At 55.4% G+C, this 18,782-nt stretch overlaps 4 protein-coding genes across 4 annotated transcripts; 1 reads left to right on the top strand and 3 right to left on the bottom strand.

Moving 5' to 3' along the window:
- Positions 1 to 2,013: 2,013 nt before the first annotated feature.
- LRP88_08994 (heterokaryon incompatibility protein Het-C-domain-containing protein) lies at positions 2,014 to 5,008 on the bottom strand (the record flags this gene model as incomplete). The annotated part of the gene is made up of 5 exons (XM_083245490.1): positions 2,014 to 3,363; positions 3,414 to 3,958; positions 4,015 to 4,194; positions 4,266 to 4,823; positions 4,885 to 5,008. The coding sequence occupies 5 exons, from the start codon at positions 5,006 to 5,008 to the stop codon at positions 2,014 to 2,016; spliced, it is 2,757 nt and encodes a 918-aa protein (XP_083099984.1).
- Positions 5,009 to 8,883: 3,875 nt separating this feature from the next.
- Positions 8,884 to 10,488, top strand: LRP88_08993 (uncharacterized protein; the record flags this gene model as incomplete). The annotated part of the gene is made up of 3 exons (XM_083245489.1): positions 8,884 to 9,093; positions 9,601 to 9,975; positions 10,030 to 10,488. The coding sequence occupies 3 exons, from the start codon at positions 8,884 to 8,886 to the stop codon at positions 10,486 to 10,488; spliced, it is 1,044 nt and encodes a 347-aa protein (XP_083099983.1).
- A 582-nt stretch (positions 10,489 to 11,070) lies between these two features.
- On the bottom strand, positions 11,071 to 13,903 carry LRP88_08992 (uncharacterized protein; the record flags this gene model as incomplete). Its single annotated transcript, XM_083245488.1, has 5 exons — positions 11,071 to 11,391; positions 11,474 to 12,329; positions 12,382 to 13,568; positions 13,689 to 13,775; positions 13,883 to 13,903. 5 exons carry the CDS (start codon positions 13,901 to 13,903, stop codon positions 11,071 to 11,073), a joined length of 2,472 nt encoding a protein of 823 aa, XP_083099982.1.
- A 709-nt stretch (positions 13,904 to 14,612) lies between these two features.
- On the bottom strand, positions 14,613 to 16,636 carry LRP88_08991 (histone acetyltransferase NGG1; the record flags this gene model as incomplete). Its single annotated transcript, XM_083245487.1, has 2 exons — positions 14,613 to 16,078; positions 16,198 to 16,636. The coding sequence occupies 2 exons, from the start codon at positions 16,634 to 16,636 to the stop codon at positions 14,613 to 14,615; spliced, it is 1,905 nt and encodes a 634-aa protein (XP_083099981.1).
- Between the last annotated feature and the right edge of the window lie 2,146 nt (positions 16,637 to 18,782).

The following is an 18,782-nucleotide window of genomic DNA, read 5'->3' as shown; positions in this document are numbered from 1 at the left end:
TGTAGATCACTGGATCTTCAACGAAGTTCAAGCACCGGAGAGCCTAGATCAGCTCGTGAGCCCTACGAGCAGGCGGGAGCTGCATGGGAATGGAGAAGAGGGTGAGCACAATGCCGACACGGCAGCACGGAATCAACTTGCCGTGTTTGCTTGCTTGCCTCGTGCGCTCACATTGTGAGCCCTTCAACAGGCTGGCTGGACTGAGGTTTATGTAACTCAGACCCAGACCAATGCACAAAGCCAGGCGCTGTGCTCAGATTGTTTCTGACAAGAGGCCGTGTCTCTACCTCTCCACCCAGATGAGTAGGGGGGCACTAACAATGACTGACCACAAAGATTTCGCATTCCAGCCAACGATGGAGAGCTGCAGAGCTTGCAGAGCTTGCAGAGCTTGCAGAGCTTTCAGTTTGAGCTCAGACTCCGAAGACCTTGGTGCCGCGCCACTTGACGTAATGAAAGGAGCGGAACGTTGGCCGTGGATAAGCTGCGATTTCTCTGAGACGTTGCGTTTGGTATAGTCTTGCGTCGCTTTCTCTGCGTACAGAGAGAGGACTGAAAATTGGACAGCCTGAGTCAGCACAGATACTTGGTCACTGCAACCATTGATACCGCCAGCCTCCGGTTCTCCGTCGCAACAGGAGGGCAAGACAAGACCCTCGCTCCTTGCAGCAAATGAAACCACCGGTTTGTGACGTCGGGCACAAGCTTGATCATCGTCCTCTTGTTGTCTTTGACCAGCAAATGACGTGAGCTGCACGTGGCACGTCTCCCGTCATCTTCGCGAGTCGTGTCAACGAATGTGTGCTCTGTTGCTGCTGAACGTTTTCTCATTGCCCGTTTTGGACCGAGACACAGGGATCTGGTTCAAGTTCTCCAAAAGCATGTGCGGAGTCGTTGAGCGGGCTTACCGCTCTGCGCTGTCTCAAGAGCCTATCAACGCTGCTCAGCGGATGCAGAGATAAGGCTTGACTTGACTTGATGGGCAGGATACGTAACCTCGGATAATGGTATCCATGGTCATGGCAGTTTGGACTCCATCTCACCACCGTCTGGTACTGTCTCTCCAAGAGCATCATGGTTGGGAGTTAAGGACTCTCCTGCTTATGATATGAAAGTCGAGGTTTGTGTTTCCACGAGGAAGGAAAAAAAGCTGCCATCACGCGGGATTTCTTTCAGCTGCAAGCCTCTGCCGCCCATGGCAAGCGGCTCCTTGTGTTGCTTCCGGCATGAACCGCTCGGGCTCTCGGACGATATTTAGCTTCCGAGTGTCTTGCTCGGGCGTTGGATGAGTTGGGAGTGAATTGAGCTGAGCCTTGGAGTCAAGAATAGGCACTAATAATTGTGCCTCTACATTTTTCTATCGAATTACCTTTTATGCGCATGTCATGGCTAAAACTATCGCGGAGCTGGACTTGAAGGCATTCTAGGCTTTCGGATCGGGGCCTCACTGCCGCATTCCAGTCGGCAACGTCGTTTCCGTAGCCACTTTTGGCTCGGCCTTGTACTTGATACCTGTCTCTCTCTACTTGAAGGGCCCTGGGTAACACTGGAGTCATCCATCCAAAGAAGTTGGAAGGGATACGGCGAGTGTGGGAGGCCTCCCACAGCCGAACGGAGGATTGATGTACATGCTGCATATGTACGGTATCCCGGTTGCATTTGATCGTATTTATGAATTTTACCAAATTACTGCTTTACGGATACTACGGGATCGTCAAATAGACGCGGCTGGGAATCCATCTAAACTACCAAGGAGGTAAACGCCACCAGATTTACGATATACTCCTTCAGGGCCGCTACTTCGTAGATATCTCCTGGCTCCACATTACACTACATCCAAGATACGTCACAGTTAATTAAACCGCACAGGAAACCATCAATTCTTTTCACTAACAAGAGTGCACATTCTGAACATGCATCACGGCCCTCATCATGGCCGAGAGCATCCCTCTTGCTCCCATCGTGAGGTCCATTGCTCTCACGCGAGGCGAGCCGACTGGGTTGCTCAGCAACTTACCAGCGTCGGTCACCACCATAGCCGTTTCCGCCGTACTCATCATTATCACGTCGCTCATATCCGCCGCCGTAGCCTCCCTGGCCCTGGCTCTGGCGGACGTACTCGTCGGCGGCTCCTCCAGAGTAGCCGCCTTCCTCACGGCGGCCGTAGTTGTCCTGGCCATAACCGCCACCGTAGCCACCCTCCTCACGACGCTCGCCGCCTCCGTAGCCACCGCCGTAGCCTCCTTCTTCACGGCGCTCGTGACCGCCGCCATAACCACCACCGCCGTAGCCACCTCCGTAGCCACCCTCTTCTTGACGTTCATGACGGCCGTAGCTCTCCTCGCGGCGCTCGTAACCACCGCCGCCATAACCACCCTCATGGCGTCGGCCACCGCCATAGCCGCCCTCATCATCATCGCGGCGGCGACCATAACCTCCTTCATCGTCATCACGACGGCGACCGTAACCGCCATCATCGTCGTCACGGCGGTGGCCATAGCCCTCCTCAGTTGAGCCATGGTACTCGTGGCGCTCGGTGCGTTGGTAGCTACCCGAGTAAGACTGGTGAGTCTCTGTTCGCTCCTCATAGCCGTAGCCTCCGGTGTGACGGCCACCCTCAGAGTCCCGTTGCTCGTACCGGCTGTACTCTTCGTGACGGCTGCCATCCGGGCGCTCTGTTCGAGAGTACTCGGCCTGGCCATAACGATCACCATGACGGCCATACTCGGTCTCGGTGCGAGTATACGACCCGTCGTCTTCACGGCGGGTGCTGGTCTCACGTCTGGTGTCATCACTGTTGAAAGCTCCTCCAAGGATGGAGCTGGCAGCGTTGAGGAATCCGCCAAAGCCGCCCTCCTCCTTCTCCTCCTTACGGCCGGAAGAGGGCATCTTGTAGCCGGTGTTCTGCTCAACCACACCAGAAAGAGCGCCAGTAGCACCCTTGAGGATGGCATCGGCGGCGGCACCAGCAATCTTGTCCTCGATAGTCTCGGGACCACCGTAGAGCTTGCGCATCTTGAGCTTACCAGCACAGCCGTGGCCGTGACCAGTGTCATAGACGCCCTCCTTGTGGTTCTCGCCGTTCTGGACGCCGTCACGGGTCAGCTTGCGGCGGTAGTCCTCACGCTGGTCATCGCCCATCTCACCCCACCACTCCTTGACGTTCTCGTAGCAGCGGCGTCGGCCCTCCTGGACCTTGCGGTTGCCCATATCACGCTGGGCAGGGTGATGCAGGATACCACCGATGATGTCGTCGAGGAGCCTATCCACATCGACACTCTCATCATCAACGGCGTCCATGAGCTGAGGGACAACCCAGTGCACCATGCTGGCAGCGTTTCGGCCAGCAATTTCGTTGAGAATCTAAGACTCAGTTAGAAGCTGGATTCATAACACTTGCGTTGCTCACTTACGTTGGAGAAGTGGTCCTTGGACAGCATGGAATGAGTGGGATCGGTAGAGTTATCATTGTGAAAAACAATGTGCTGCTCGCGCTCACTACTCTCAATGATCTCGTCGGAGCCAGTCTTGAGCTCGTTGCGGATCTGCTGGATCAGGGGGACGATGAAGGGGGCAATGATGGAGAAGATGAAGACAGAAAGCTGCTCCTCCAGCTGCTCAATGATCTTGGGCAGCACAGGGATCTTCTCAACGGCGCCTGAGATGCTCTTCATGATGTCGTCATGGAACTCAATGGCAGGCATGACCTGCTTGAAGACGTTCTGGACGTAGAGGGTGAACTCCTCAGGGTCACGAGGAGAGACGGAAACGTTCTCCATCTGAGCCGTGGCGGCGTTCTGCTGGAGCTCATCGACGCGATCACTCTGGTGCTTGTTACCAAAGATGCCGTCGGGGATCTTGTCCAACAAGTCCCTGAGCATGCTGGTATCGGACGCGGCGCCCTGCTGAAGAGTGCCCTCAAGTTCATCAATCTCATTCTGGGTCAGCTTGTCAGACACTTGGGACTTGTTAGTGTTGTTCTTAAATGCGAGGGTGTGCTTGGTGAGAACTAACCTTCACCAGTGACGGAATGCAAGAAATCAACACCACCAAAGGTACCAGTAACGATGGGGTAGACACGGTCACGAGCACCCTCAAGGTTGATCTCGGTGTTACGACCACAGTGAGGGAAGACATCACGTTCGCCCAGCTCAATAAGTGCAAGTTCGGTGTAGTTGCTGTGAGCAAAGAAATCTGTGGTTGTGATTAGCACATGGACAACGATAGACCGCGCGCGACGGTGAACTGAGCAATAGTATACTGACCCTCGAGGCAGTGCAGTCCAGTACCCATGAGACGGAGAGCCTCATACTTGTCCGCCTTTCGCTGAGAATCCTTGTATCGGCGGCCGAGCTCAATCATACCGCCAAAGAGGCGTCTGACGAGCTTGGCAGAGGTCATGATACCGGCGCGCTCGTTGGCAATGTAGTTCTTCATGCCCGTCTCTGGATCGACCGAGAGCTCTCGTTCCTCATCAATGGGACCTCGAAGGCGACGGTCATACTGGCGAGCGTCGGCATTCTCGGCGTAGTCCTTGGGGTTGTCGATGTGCTCCTCAGGGCGGTAGCAGCCCAGTCGCTCAGCGGTAACCTCGAACTCGCCGGAGCCGTAGCCAAAGGTCATGAAGCCGAGAACGCAAAGGAGGAGACGGATGGCTTCGGCAGAAACGGACTTGACAGTGCCGACATCGACAGCCTGGGAGTAATCTCGGAGCCAGTTTCCAAAGTACGTGCGCGAAACGTTGATCTTGTTGAACTTCTTGCCATTGAGGGCACGAGCCAGGGTGAGGGTGAGGAGAGCATCTTCGATATCGCCGTGTCGCCCTAGGAGAGATACAGTTAGCTGGGATGCGCCGAGGGATGCGGTATGCGGGGGGTCACTCACAGTTCTGGCCCTCAACCTTGGAGATTGAGGCAATGTTGCCAGCACCGAAGGCGAAGGCAGGAGAAGCCAGGCCAACGAGGATGATGAGCCCCACCAGGAGGCCGTGAGACCTGAAGCTGAACATGGCTGCTGTTCGCGTCTTCAGGCACTGGGAGGGATCCCAGAGAGAAGCTTGGTGTTGTGTAGCAGGAGTGGTGAAAAGAAAGAACCCCTTCTGAGCTAGCAGGAGGGGAGATGAAGCAGTGCAGAAAGGAAGAATCCAGTCAGGAAGAGTTGTGAGGGAGGGGGAGAAAGAGGAAAACGAAAACAGGGAGAGGAAACCAGGAAATGGTGGAGGATGAGGAAGCGGAGGAGGGGCTGTCTGAGGGGCAAGTGACGCAGATTCAGCTGGCGCGGGCGCTGTGTGGTGCTGGGCTTCAAAGTGGTGCTACCGTTGGCCGAGCAGTGCAGCAGTTGACAAACAGGAATAAGCCAGCAGAATCGTTCAGGCACATGCTGATGGCATTGCCTAGGTGTGCCGACGGTACTGTATGCACTGATCTCAGCTCATGTAGACAGCCACCACGATCTAGGCGTCACGGGCGTGAGACGGGTTGCCTCCCGTCGGGTCCAAGCAGTATGCCAAGCTCTGTCGAATCGAAGCTTCTGAAGCCACCATAGCTTGGACATAAGGTTGGTCGGGCCATGCGCCGTTCATGCCTTGCCCGAGAACATGGCCTGCTTCCTCAGACCTCCGTTTGCCCCCTTGGTGGCCGAGCATGAAAACCATACGCGCCGGGAGATCGCGAGGATGGTCGATCATGGAGGGGTATCAGCCATAGCGAGCCGGGGATGGAAGCTGTCCAAGCTGGGACAAGGGTCTGGTACATGGCAATTGGCTGCCGCTGTCATACAGATGCCAAGTACCTCACCCCTCCATCTTGAGCATCTCTGACTTGGCTTGTTTTGGGTCCTTGGACGGCCTTGACAGCAGGGGTCTGTGACACCAGTGGGTGCCCGGCATCAGCCATTCAACGCCGTCGAATGAAGCTTGCGTGGGCTGCTCTGGATCAGAGCCCCGCCATTGCGTGTGAAGGGATAAGAGAACTGCGAAGCTGCTTGACATTTGCTCCATCACGAGCATGAACAGATCAAGAAGTACGTATGGTTCCCTCGGCAGTGACTTCATTGAGAGGGATCAACAACATACCATGGCCGTGTAAACTTGGCACCGAACGGCGGGTAGAATAGAAGCGTCGTTGGCTCAAGGTCAATAACTTACTATTAAGCTTACTGGAGCCGCGCTGCCATCACGTGGTGTTCTGACCCCTCCAAGAGACGCGTCTCGGTAGTTGGCGATGATGAGCTCAGTCGCGTTCAGGCTCGAAACATGGAGGGCCGAAATCTCAAGAATGTTTCTAGGAATCGAACGACCGAAACGGAGGGATCTTGAGTCTTTATACAAAAGCCAATCGAGGGTAGGCGGGTCAAAGGGTCGAGCTTCCCTTCAAGCTCCCACTCTCTGCCTATGAACAGTTCAATGTCCATCAGGGTGTCCCTTTGCGACCCTTCTGCACCTCGTGCGATGCCTGCGCTGTTTTGAACAAGAGAGACGTAGTTGATGACGAATTGTAGTCCTTGAATCGTCCACAGTACAAATTGGCGAGGTACGAATCCTTAAAGTAGGTAGGTATCTGTTTATTGCAACTGTTGGGACCGGGTTGGGGAAGAGACGAGTTGGAACTTGTCTTGGAACAACGGTCATCAACGATAGTTTGAGTAGAATTGATTTCGTGGACGTGAAATCTCTGTGGCGGCCCGAACAGATGCAGTACGATGAGCACTCCGGCCATTTAGTTACGTCAAAGAAGCGCTCGAGGATGTGATTCCTTGAGGCTTTCGCTTCATACACTGACAACTGAACATGACGTCGATAGATCTGCTTGAGCGCAGTCGAGGACGGCCATGTTGCAAAAAGTGTGGGAGTTCAGGGCTGCTCGTGCTGACCTGGCTCCAAAAGGTAGAGGACTGCTGAAAATAGCTTGAGGACGCTGAAGCACGCCAGGGCAGAGAGTCATGGTGAATGACACCTGGAGGACGTGCCAGCGACAGCTCAATGATTTCTGGCAGAGGGTTGTCCTTGGAGGGAAACGTCAAAGCCTCTGGGACGCGCTGTGGAACAGCGAGAGGTTGGGGGACCGCTGGGTGCCTGAAAAGAGCCGCTCTCCTCTGTGGCCGTCATTCCATCACCCCCCTGGTTGATCGTTCTGAAATGTACAGGCCAAGGGTGAAGGCGCCGGAATGACCCCGCCTGGCTGTGCCCAGCTAGAGGCCAGCGAAAGCCCGCCCAGCTGCCTGGCGAGCTCAGGGCGCACTCGGATTGGGCTTGACCCAGCGGTGAGTGGAGGGGGCGGCAGCATGGTCACCACACTCTGGGTGTGACAGTGACACATCGCTCCGGATGCCCTGGAAAAGCGTCGCGAGAGGGCGCTAGAGACGTCGCTCCAGGTGTCTTCTGTAGGTATCGTTACAGCATCACGGCTTTTGCAAACAGGTTTGCGAAGGCTCTGGACGGGGTGATAGGCGGCTCCAGGCCACAAATTTGTGATGCACCAACAGCCAACAAGTAGATGAAATCAGCAAGCATATTCAATGCAGGGAAAAGTTAACAAGGAAAACCCACCGGCACAGCTTGATTGATCATAAATAATAGTCGAGTACTGAAGCGATACAGTTGACGCTTCGGCCCTCGCAGCAGGTAGCACCTTGGGAGTGCGGAGGCTGCGCAACTGGGCGCGGAGTCGTTTCCATCCTTTGCTGCGAGTGGCTAACGGACCAGTCAGAGAAGGTCCCAGTGCGGTATCTCTTGCGCTGGTCATTCCGAGGGGTTTCTTTGCGGACGAATTTGTGTGTATTTTTTGCGCTGAGGTCTATGTGTGGGAGAAGTGATGAGCGTGGAGAGCGGGCTCTTACAGAGCAGGGCTGTGGAAGGAGGCCGGTTGCTCTTGCCCTGGGTTATCAAGCTGGTAATTGCCTAGGATCTTGCTGTGCGCTGTTGGGCAAGGTGCTGTGGCGAGACTACCTGCCTCTACAAAAGACGGGAGCTGGAGTGCGTGCCTGGAATGGATGGGCAGCAGCATTCAGGGCGCTCACTGAACTCTGAAAAAACACCAGCTGGAGGGCAGCTCGCGAGAATCACTGAATGGATGGCCTGGCCCTGAAGACGCGCCGAGAGCCGTTTAGATTCTAGCGCCTCAATCGTCAGGCTCGACAATGGGGCTGCTGCTGTAATTTGGCGACCACCAGGTCCTTCCAGGCCCCCGCCTTGCCGGGCAGCGATGAAAATTTTCACCATGAAGGGCAGGGCAGTTGTGCGGGCACCTCCCCTCCCGTCATTACCATTGTGCTCCAGCTGGACGGGCGGCTTCTTGGGCGACCGACCTGGTCGGGTGGGTGGGTTACAATGGCCAGCCAGTTGATCGGGGAGTGGAAGGTGACCACTAAGAAGCCAGCGGAACATGCATCCACTGCAGCTGCCGCCTTTTTTTGCCCTGAGAGGCACTCGCTTTTTTTTTTTTTTTTAACCCTCGGGCGCTGCGGTGCGATTTTTTTTTTTTCGGGCGCGCCCCCGCCCCAGCAAAGCCCAGAAGGTCACCCACTGCTGTCCAGTTACTGATTGCGCATGGCGCCTGACCCCTACATATTCAGCGCACCGCCCACCCCGCGCCCGAAATCCTATTTCCCCCGTTCTTCAGCACTCATCTCCCCTCAGATTTCAGCACATTTCAGCGAGCCTTCCATCGGCTTCCCGTCCCCTCAACGCCCCAAACGCAACAGAGCTCGCCCGCTTTGACAATAAACGCAGCATACAGCAGCGCATTGCGTTCCACTGCCAGTCAAACGCGCCCCAAGCCTGTCAAAACACCAGCGCAATCTACAAAGAGCCACCGCGCGCGCGTCTCAAGAAGAGCATCTATATAGATCACAGCTTCTACTCAACCTTTTCACCACCACAACACCATGGCTCGTCCTAAGAAGTCGGCTGCCGAGAAGCAGCAGCCCGCTCAAGTTCCTGTTCCTCAGCAGCAGCACATTCAGCATCATCAGCAGCCCCTCGTCCCGACTCCCATGATGCCTGTCCCAGTTGCCGCTGCTGTTGTTCCTCCGCCTCAGGCTGTCATGCCTCAGCGCGTGGTCGACAACGATAGCTTCCTGCGAGTACGCGATTCGGTGAGTTTCTCTCTGCTCTTTCCATCTTTCACACTGTCTGCCTAGCGCTTCGCAATATTGTCTCGTTTTAAGGCTCTGAGCAAGAAGGCGTCCGTTTCTGCCTTGTGTTTCGCGCGTTCCCTTGCGTGTTTCAAACTCTGAGGAGGCTCAAGTTGCGAGGCGTCAAGGCATCCTCCCACGCAGACTCGTCAAGCACCACACACTTGTCGCATTCTCAACTTCACAAGTCCCTTGGTCAAGTGTACCACCACCTCAGACCCCATGTCTCTTGTGTGCCGTACAAAGCGAAGACGCGTTCTGCGAGCTGGCTGGCTGTTGACAAGTCGGTACCGCACCGCGCTTCTGTGGGCTTCGGGACTCAAGGACACTAAGGAGCTATGGCCACCGCACCTTGGCTCAGCTGCGACTTCGGACCCACCAAAGCTTTCTACCCCACCTACACCTCACTTACACGCTGCCCTTTATCATTCAACGGTCAAAGATGGTCAAGCTAACATGATGATATAGGCTGTTGGTCGTCTCACCACCATTCTGGAGCTTCTCCGCTCCTTCACTGCCGACTACGTTCGACAGACCAACCTTCTCCTCGGTGAGCCCACTGCTGAGGGCTCCCAGGATAACCTCCTGGCCACCTTTGAGCATGCTGCTCAGCAGCTCATCATGCCCGTCCCTGAGCTTGCTCCCCCTGTTGAGGAAAAGAAGGAGCGCAAGAAGCGAACCATTGACCCCAACGCCCCCAAGCGTCCCCTCACTCCCTACTTCCTCTACATGCAGCACGCTCGCTCTATTATCGCGAACGACCTTGGCGCTGAGGCTCCCAAGGGTGCTGTTCAGGAGGAGGGTCAGCGACGATGGGCCAACATGAGCCCCCATGAGAAGCAGGTAAGCTTTACTCACTCGCCATGGTTTTGACACGATCGCTGACATGCATCACAGGGCTGGAACAATGCCTATCAGTACAACCTTCGTCTGTACAACGCTCGTGTCCACTCATACAAGAACGGCAACCCTCACGCCAAGGGCATGTCTGATGAAGAGGCGCTCAAGTACGCTGAGGACTTCCACATCCCCATGCCCGAGCTCAAGGATGCTGCCCAAGCCGCGGCCCCCGCCGACGACCAGGATGCTATTGCTGAGCAGCTTCAGCATGTTGCTACTGCCCCTGTCGCTGAGGAGCCCGAGGAGGAGGAGACCCCTGCCAAGACACCCAAGAAGGCTACTGGTGGCCGCAAGCGCAAGACGGCCACTCCCGCCGCCGCCGTCGAGGAGGTTAAGACCCCTGCGCCCGCCAGCCCTGACAAGAAGCGAAGGCGCACCTCGACAAAGCTCGCCGCCGCCGCCGAGGTTCAGGAGGAGCCCAAGAAGTCGGGTCGCAAGAAGGCTAAGAGCTCCTGATTGCCCTTCATCTGTTGCTTCTCATTCTTGGCGGGCCTTGCTTGGTCCACCACCGCTCTAAAGTCTCTCTGTTGAGCTCCTGTCGCTGGCAGGAAGCATGATACCAAAAGGGAGAGGTATATGGCACGGGGGTTCTATACTCTAGGAGTTTGGGAGGGGTTCGTCTTTATTGTACTTTGTCGTTTATTCTTTTTGGGGGCTATAGGGGCCCGAGGACACAAAAGCCCGGGCGGGACTGACTGACGGACGAGACGGCTGGGCAGCGATTGGGGCCTGTTGCTCTGTGTATGGATTTACGCTTATGTTGTATTTACAGTTGAATTCGCTATGCCGTAATGACATCCATGATTGCGAACAACGTTGCCTTGCCTATTCATTTGTCTTTGGAGTTTGTGGATGATGTTCTGCTTGACTGAAGCGAAGTTGTATTACTGGTTGGGGGGTTATCGACCGGTTACCACGCACTTGGAGCTATTTGAAATGAGATGATTGTTTCCATTAACTACAGGAACTGCTGCTCCGTATATCCAAGTGTGATATTCAACTTTCCTCAGTCCACTCTCCTTGTCCTTTGCCTTGACCTTAATAGACATAAAACTGTTGCGTCAGGGGCAGAGTCTCTGCTGGCGCCGCCACACACACCTCGCCATCGGCCTCGACAGTGTAACTCTCTGGGTCGACGCGCATCTTGGGCATGCGGTCGTTGTGCCGCATGTCGCGCTTGCCAACGGTACGGCATCCGCGAACCGCTTCGACACGGCTGCGTAGGTTGTACGAGGCTATAGCGCCCGAGGTGATGGAGGCGGAAGAGACGAAGAGAATGCTGGTGGAGGGACAGAGGGGAGCGAACATGGGACGGGCTATGATGGGTTGGACTGTAGGAATAGAGGCATTGGGGTCGCCCTGGATGGTGTTAGCAAGATCAGAGACGGGAGAAGGGGTCACTTACCATCTGAGCATATGCGATATGTCCTCCCTTAATGACATTGCTGGGCTTGGTTCCAAACCAGGCCGGATCCCAGACGACCAAGTCGGCAAACTTGCCAACCTCGATGCTGCCAACCAGGTGACTGAAGCCTTGAGCAACGGCCGGGTTGATGGTATACTTGCTCACGTAGCGCTTAACACGAGCGTTGTCAGCCCCCGTGCCCTCATCTTCGGGCAGCCGACCCCTCTGGATCTTGTTCTTGTGCGCCGTGTTCCAGGTCCGGAGCACCACCTCACCGCAGCGGCCCATGGCCTGCGAGTCGGAGCTCATCATGCTGATGGCGCCCAGGTCGTGGAGCACGTCCTCAGCGGCGATGGTCTCTGCGCGGATTCGGCTCTCGGCAAAGGCAACGTCCTCGGGGATGTTCTTGGACAGATGGTGGCACACCATGAGCATGTCGAGGTGCTCGTCAAGCGTATTACGCGTGAATGGCCGTGTTGGGTTCGTCGACGACGGCAACACGTTCTCGTGCTCAACGACCGAGATGATGTCTGGGGCGTGGCCGCCACCAGCACCTTCAGTGTGGTACGTATGAATCGTCCGACCCTTGAAAGAGGCGATGGTAGACTCGACGAAGCCCGACTCGTTGAGTGTATCAGTGTGGATGAGACACTGGACATCCAGTTCATCGCAGACTGTAAGGCATGCGTCGATAGCAGCGGGAGTACAGCCCCAGTCCTCGTGAAGCTTGAGACCGCAAGCGCCTGCCGTAACCTGCTCGCGGAGGGCCTCAGGGGCACTGTCGTTGCCCTTGCCTGTGATTCCAATGTTGATGGGAAGGGAATCGCAGGCCTGGAGCATCTGGCGCATGTAGTGGGCGCCGGGGGTACAAGTGGTTGCATTTGTTCCCGCGCTGAGATGTCAGTAAGCCCCTGAACACGGATGTAAGGTGAAGGACAACGTACCTTGGACCAGTACCACCGCCCAACATGGTGGTGACACCAGATGCGAGAGCCTCAGGTACCTGCTGTGGACAGATAAAGTGGATGTGAGTATCGATGGCTCCGGCGGTGACAATCTTGCCCTCTCCTGCGATGACATCTGTACAGCTTCCAACCACCATACCGGGCGTCACGCCGTCCATCACGTCTGGGTTGCCCGCCTTGCCGATACCCACAATCATGCCCTCCTTGACACCGATATCTGCCTTGTAAATACCTGTCCAGTCCACGATGAGTGCGTTGGTCACAACTAGGTCCAGTGTCTCAGCATCTGGCCGTCCCGTTGCCTGACCCATTCCCTCGCGCAGCGTCTTTCCACCACCAAACTTGCACTCGTCGCCATAGACCGTCTCATCACGCTCGATGCTAACCCATAGATCTGTGCTGCCGAGCCGCACGAGATCACCAGTCGTAGGACCAAACATGGTTGCATATGCGGCGCGGTCCATATCAAAGGCGTCGATATAGGCCATATCACCCGCTGGCTCAGGTGCGTGAGCGAAACCAGCTTCTTGCAACATTGCCAGGATTTCATCAGCACGAGAAAGGTCAACAGCTCCTGATGCGAGGTTATTACCCCCGCGGATGACACGGTTGCCGCCAATCTCGACCAGCGTAACAGTCTTTGTATCGCCAGGCTCGAACCGGACAGATGTGCCGGCGGGAATATCGAGTCGATAACCATACGCACGAATACGGTCAAACTCGAGCTGCGGGTTGACCTCTATAAAGTGGTAGTGGGATCCCACCTGGATAGGTCGGTCTCCCCTGCTCGTCACCTGAAGACGGATCCTATTGCGGCCCTCGTTGAGAGTGACCCGTGACTTGACAGTTACTACGGCACCGGGCTGCTTCTCGTGCGCGTACTCTTCAGAGGCCGCCATGGGGAACGCATTGTTGTCCGGGACTGGGAGGAAACTTCCATACAGCGCCTTGCGGAGGTCACCATCATCGGAGCTGATGGGGTTGTGGACGGTCACGAGATATGTACCGGATGGAAAGGTACCCTCGACTTGGATCTCATGAAGGGTACTGCACACAGAGGGGAGGACATGACGTCGACCCAGCATGGTGGCTCCAAGAGCCATAAGGTCCGCGACGGTGTGATTTCCATCGCGGATGAGTTCATGTAGGTTGTTGGCAATGAGAGCCTAGTGCGAAGCGTGTTAGTTGACAGGATACTAAGTAGCAAGGGTACGACGCCTCCAACGGGCTGTCTACAGGGTCTAAGACAGGGTCATAAAGAGGCGAAGGAATTATAGCATACTCACCGCAGCTTCCGAATGGTTCAGCTTGACTCCCCTTGCCAGTCGCCTCTGAGCAAGCACTCCCAGCTGAGAGATGACGAGCTTATCGATCTGTAGTTCCCGAGAACAACCCTGGTTAGTCGAGTCATGGGCGGCCCCCTCCCCAGCCAACGACGCAGCGTGGAGACGGGGCCTTGTGAGTCTTGGCGGGAACGCACCTCTTTGGGAACCAGATGCATGTTTGATAGGCCGCTAGTTTCGTCTGTCGTCTACAAAGCAAAAAAGGGAGAGGAGGAGTCAAAACCGGATCGCACGGGGGCGGGATGGAGAGAAGGGGGAAAGGGGAGAGAGAGGGAGGGGGAGAGAAAGAAGCTTTCCCCGGCACGGCACCGTTAGCCGTAATGAGAAAGGTAGCCTGACTTGTCTCGACTCGTCCATGACTTAAACGGGCATGGATATGGATACAGTCATTGATAATAATATCTGAGCCCAGAGCCTGTGTTGTCCTGGCCCCCCACTGTCGCGTGGTTTCCAGGTTGCGATAAGGCCGGGATGAGGGTTTGGGGTTGCTTTCTTGATAAGGCCGATTGGTCATTTGCGCCCGCCGGCCATCGATTTCGGTTGTCGCCGTTTGCGTGCGAGTCTTGGCTTTTTAGATGGTTATTTCCGGATCCGATAGTACACCTGTTGTAGATGTGTGTACTGTGACATGGAGTATGGAGTAGTCAACGGTCGCACATGTCAGCATTAGCTTACCTACGTCTGAATGGACTTACCCACGCAACCCTGGCTTTGGAGGTATAGCAAAGCGACAATTGGTATTCTTTAATCCTGCCTACTGACCATTTATCCATCCTTCAAACACCATCCTACACCCCAAACGCCATCCGCGAAACATTATATCTGCGTAAACAACTAAAAACTGCGAGGTTGAGCCATATAGGATTCCTATTCCTCAACTTCCTCATCCCACTGCTCTTTCTCCTTCTCAAGCAGATCCGCCATGTCTCCCGTCTTGAAGATGGAGCTACCTTCGTCTGCCACCCTTGGCACCTTGCGCAGGCTTTCGTCGTCAAACACCGACCCGATAGTGTCGATCCATCGTCGGCGTCGCTCCATCAGCGTTTTGGTCAAGTCCCCAATGCCCGGCCGTGCCATACCAGCGGCGCTGCCCACAAAGTGACTGCCTCCACCCGCGCCTCCAGGGCGTTTTGTCTTCTTGCTCTTGCCAATTGTCCGTGTGCGCTTGAGATACGCAGCCTGGACCTGGGTGTCGAGATCTTCCAGGATAGTCTGGTATTCTTGGTAAGCCATACGCTCACGCACCAATTCCGTCAACCGCGCTTTGCGTGCGCCGTTGATCAGCATCTGGTCCTTAAGTCGGCCTTGAAGGAGACGTAGTCTCGCTGCCACCTCGTCGTCATAGTGCCCGTCAAATTCGGCCTCGAATCCTTCAAGAGGCAGAAAGCCAATGTGCCTCAGTTCCTGTTTGATGCGCTCATCGACTTGCGAGTATTCCAACTTTGGGTGTGATGCCTTCTTCCAAGCTTCTGTTGATGACTCTGGCATGAATGCTGCCGGTTGTTGGGGATTTGATTTTTCATCAGAGCCTCCAGCATGGTCTTCGCCATTGGCATCGCCGTTCATGCTGACATCTCCGTTAGTCGCACCATTAGTTGTTGGCTTGTCATCTGAAGGTTGTGCGCGAGCCTCTGGTCGAAGGGTTTGCATCAACCGTGTCAGCAGAGGCCCAACAGATAGCTTGTCCGTTTCTCCCACGTCGTCATCCATGTTGTCGATGCTTCCGCGGGGTTGGTTGGGTGGGAGCTTATCACGGCCTTGTTGAGGCGTATCGATCGACATTGCGCCGTCCTCCTCGGCCCAGATCTCTGTGTAATGTCTCTTGCCGCGCTTGGGCATGACGAAGGGCGTGACCCGGTCTCCTCTCTCGCGCAAAAATGCCAAGTCCTCCTCGGAAAATGGTCGAAAGAAGGGATCGATGTATGACGAGAAAGTGGTAAAGTTGATCTGACTGCTAGGCTTCGCATTGCTAAAGTCTTTGTCGGGTGGATCTCCTGCGATGAGGTCGGCAAGGTCGGACTTGGGGTATGTTGCGACTGAATAGATCTCTTTTCGCTCCTCGTCTGGCATTCCGGGGTAGGTTGGCCGAATCTCGTACACGGTTGGGTCAGGGAAGGTGGAAGGATCCTCGCCGAAAGTCATTGCTTGAGGTTGTTCGCGACGAGGCGGCGCACCCTCATCCTCGGAACTCGACTCGTCGTCTTCCTTTGATTCCGCCTTGGCCTTGTTATCGACGTCCATGGCCGATGGTGAAGCGGCGGCAGCTGGGGATAGTGAGGAGCTTGCTTCGCGATCGTGTTTGCGTTTGGAATCTCTCATGGGAGACGAGCGTTCTGGCAAAAAAACATTGTTAGCATAGTTCTCAACCTAGCAGGTGGCCGCAGTTTCTGCCAGGTGTCGGCGCTGGCAACCACCTGTCCCACAAAATTCGAAACAGCTTAGGAAGCCATACCAACATTGCCCTCCTGCGGCGCAAGCGTATCGGGCTTCTTTCTCTTGTGTTTAGGCCGCTTCCCCTCTTGTTCGCCATCGGCGCGTCCAGAGTAATCGTCCGGTCGCTTCTTGCGCTCGTCGGCCAAATGTCGCATCCCGCGGTCGTAAAAAGTTGAGCGTTTTTCCATAATATTGGATAAACTCTTTAGGCGCTCGATCATGCCATCGAGGCTCTTGGAATCGGGGATGGTGGCATTAGAGGCGGACTGATCGACCATATCATCGTAGGTGAGGTTGCGAAAGAGAATCACCCGAGTATTCAGATAGTCCGGATCGTACACATCCTGCGGCGGGAGGCTAGCCGTCGCAACTGGGGCGGGCGTCGTGTTGCGGCTCTGCTTCTGAATGGCGGCAGAGTTCTTCTTGCCAGTGCCCTTCTGGCTCGACCCGGGCGGCATCGTGACGGGTGTCTATCTGGAGAGCCGGCGCAGCTTGAGCATATACGATTTTCGGAGATACGTGGCCTCGAGGAAGATGAAGTTAGATGCTGTTGAATAGCGACGGCTACAACAATAAAGGGAGTCGACAGGCGCGCGATCCATGCGACATGCGTCAGAGCCGCTTCCAGCTCCAATCACTTGGCACCCCTGCCTAGTAGTGGCGTCGGCTGACGGGAGCGCGAGAGGGGCACTTCTTTCCCACGATGTTTTCGGAAAAACTGCATCTCCGAAGCACAACAGCAGGATGTCCACCCAAGCTTCAGTTGCAGGTCTGCCCTTCACACAAACGTCTTCATTGAATTCGAGTTTCGTCTACTTGGAATGAATTACTACAAAAAGTCGTCACTATATACGCCAGCACGGGCAAAATGAATCACCTACCATCGTGATCCTCCAATAAGTTCCCATCCGCATCGACTACTCTCTATTATTCACAGCCTCCTCGTAGTGAAAAGGCCCTCTCAACCCTAGTCGGGTTCGGTCAGCGATAGATTCGGCGGAGAATAATGACATCTGGCGAAAACGGTCCGGCTGTAAGACCCCGGTGTCGGTTCTCCATAGATCTGACACGGCCTCGGCCCTTCCCAACATGACCAACTCGCTCTGGATTGAGGACGACCATCAGATGCCGGGGCAGCTCAACATTGTCGGAGCTGTGGAGAATTGGGGCCCATTCCCGGCATGAAGAACTCCGCTTGTGTCGCCGAGTGGGTCTACATATTCGGCTCGACACGACAGCACCTGTGCCGATGCCGACGTGAAGCCCCGTTGTGCTGTTCTCGCTGATGGAGTTACCGAATGACTCGCCTTGGTGGCTACGCTCAGGATGCCTAGAGCGATGTTGCGGGTGACTTCCTACAGCTGTGACACGTGAAGTAAGTCAACTGAAAATGATGCCAACAGTATCCCTACCGCTTTCCGACCATCACGGTCACCTCGCGGTGCCGCAATTAGCTCGGCATCAGGTTGATGTTGCATCATGGCATGTTAACTACGGAGAGAACCGGTCGATATGGACAAAACCTCAGTCGTCGAAGAGCAAGTCAACCAATCGCCTGAGGATTCCGATTCTACTGGGCGCAGGATTCAGCACCCTCTCTACCCCAGAAATTGCACCCTCTAGCTTCTCGAGGGTTTGTTGTTGGCCACAGTTCGCCCCTAGCCACCTCGGCCAGCGAGCATCAACTCTCCAGCTCCAATTGGAACCTCGAGATGGCCCTCGCGCTCGAGAAAATGCCGCAAAACTCAATTGACTTTCGCCCTGAGAAGAACACGGGGTCCTTCTCTACCGCTCTTCATTCCAATCTTCAATGGATGGCTTGCCCTTGTCCTTACACGGCTGTTGACTGCTACATGTGGTGGGCACCTCTTCTCTGATTGGCTGCTGGATTTCCTGTTTGGGATAACACGATGGCGGCCTTCCAACCGACTAACATCAACCACCAGCCATGGATCATGGCAGCGAATAGCAAGAGACCATGACACCTTGCCATGACACGAAAAGCCGTCTTGAGTCAGGTTCTTTTTCAAGTAAAGACACCGTTCAAGCGAATGGTGAGACGCAATCACCACGTTTGACAGCACTCGGCCCAGGCTCAGGTCAACAGAACTCGAAGCCAAGGTTAACCTTGATGCCACGAATTCACTTCTCGAAGGATCATTCGAGACCATGATCGTCGTCAATACAGTAAACAGCAGTGCCTATCTCCCATCCCCACTCACACTATCGAGAGTAGAGCAACCGCTCATAGCGAACGAAGCGTGGCACATGTGTGCCTCCGCCGCAGCCTTGCAAGGTCCCTGAAACTGCACCGTCCTGGAACATGTGCTCCAGCCATTGGCTCACGCCTCCATCGCCCACCTCGTCACTTGTGCTCAGCATGAACCCTGGCGGCGGGGTATCATGGCTATCTGGTGGGGTTGGGCAGATCAACAGGGGACTTTCTGGTGCGGGAGCAAGTAAATTGGCGTTGAGAACATCGTGTGCGAGGCGTCACAGCTGGCGTCCACTACGGACAACACCCGTGCCGCCGAGTCTGGCGCGGTCATGGCTGCCGAATTGAAGTTGATGCTGGACTCTCTGGCTAGCCAACTCGCGTGCCTC

The sequence above is a fragment of the Fusarium phalaenopsidis genome (assembly GCF_050370095.1).
Source record: "Fusarium phalaenopsidis strain FUZ10S chromosome Unknown contig_32302, whole genome shotgun sequence".
NCBI classification, from domain to species: Eukaryota; Fungi; Ascomycota; class Sordariomycetes; order Hypocreales; family Nectriaceae; genus Fusarium; species Fusarium phalaenopsidis.
Note: the sequence above shows the minus strand (reverse complement) of the source record. Positions and strands in the feature narration are given on the sequence as shown.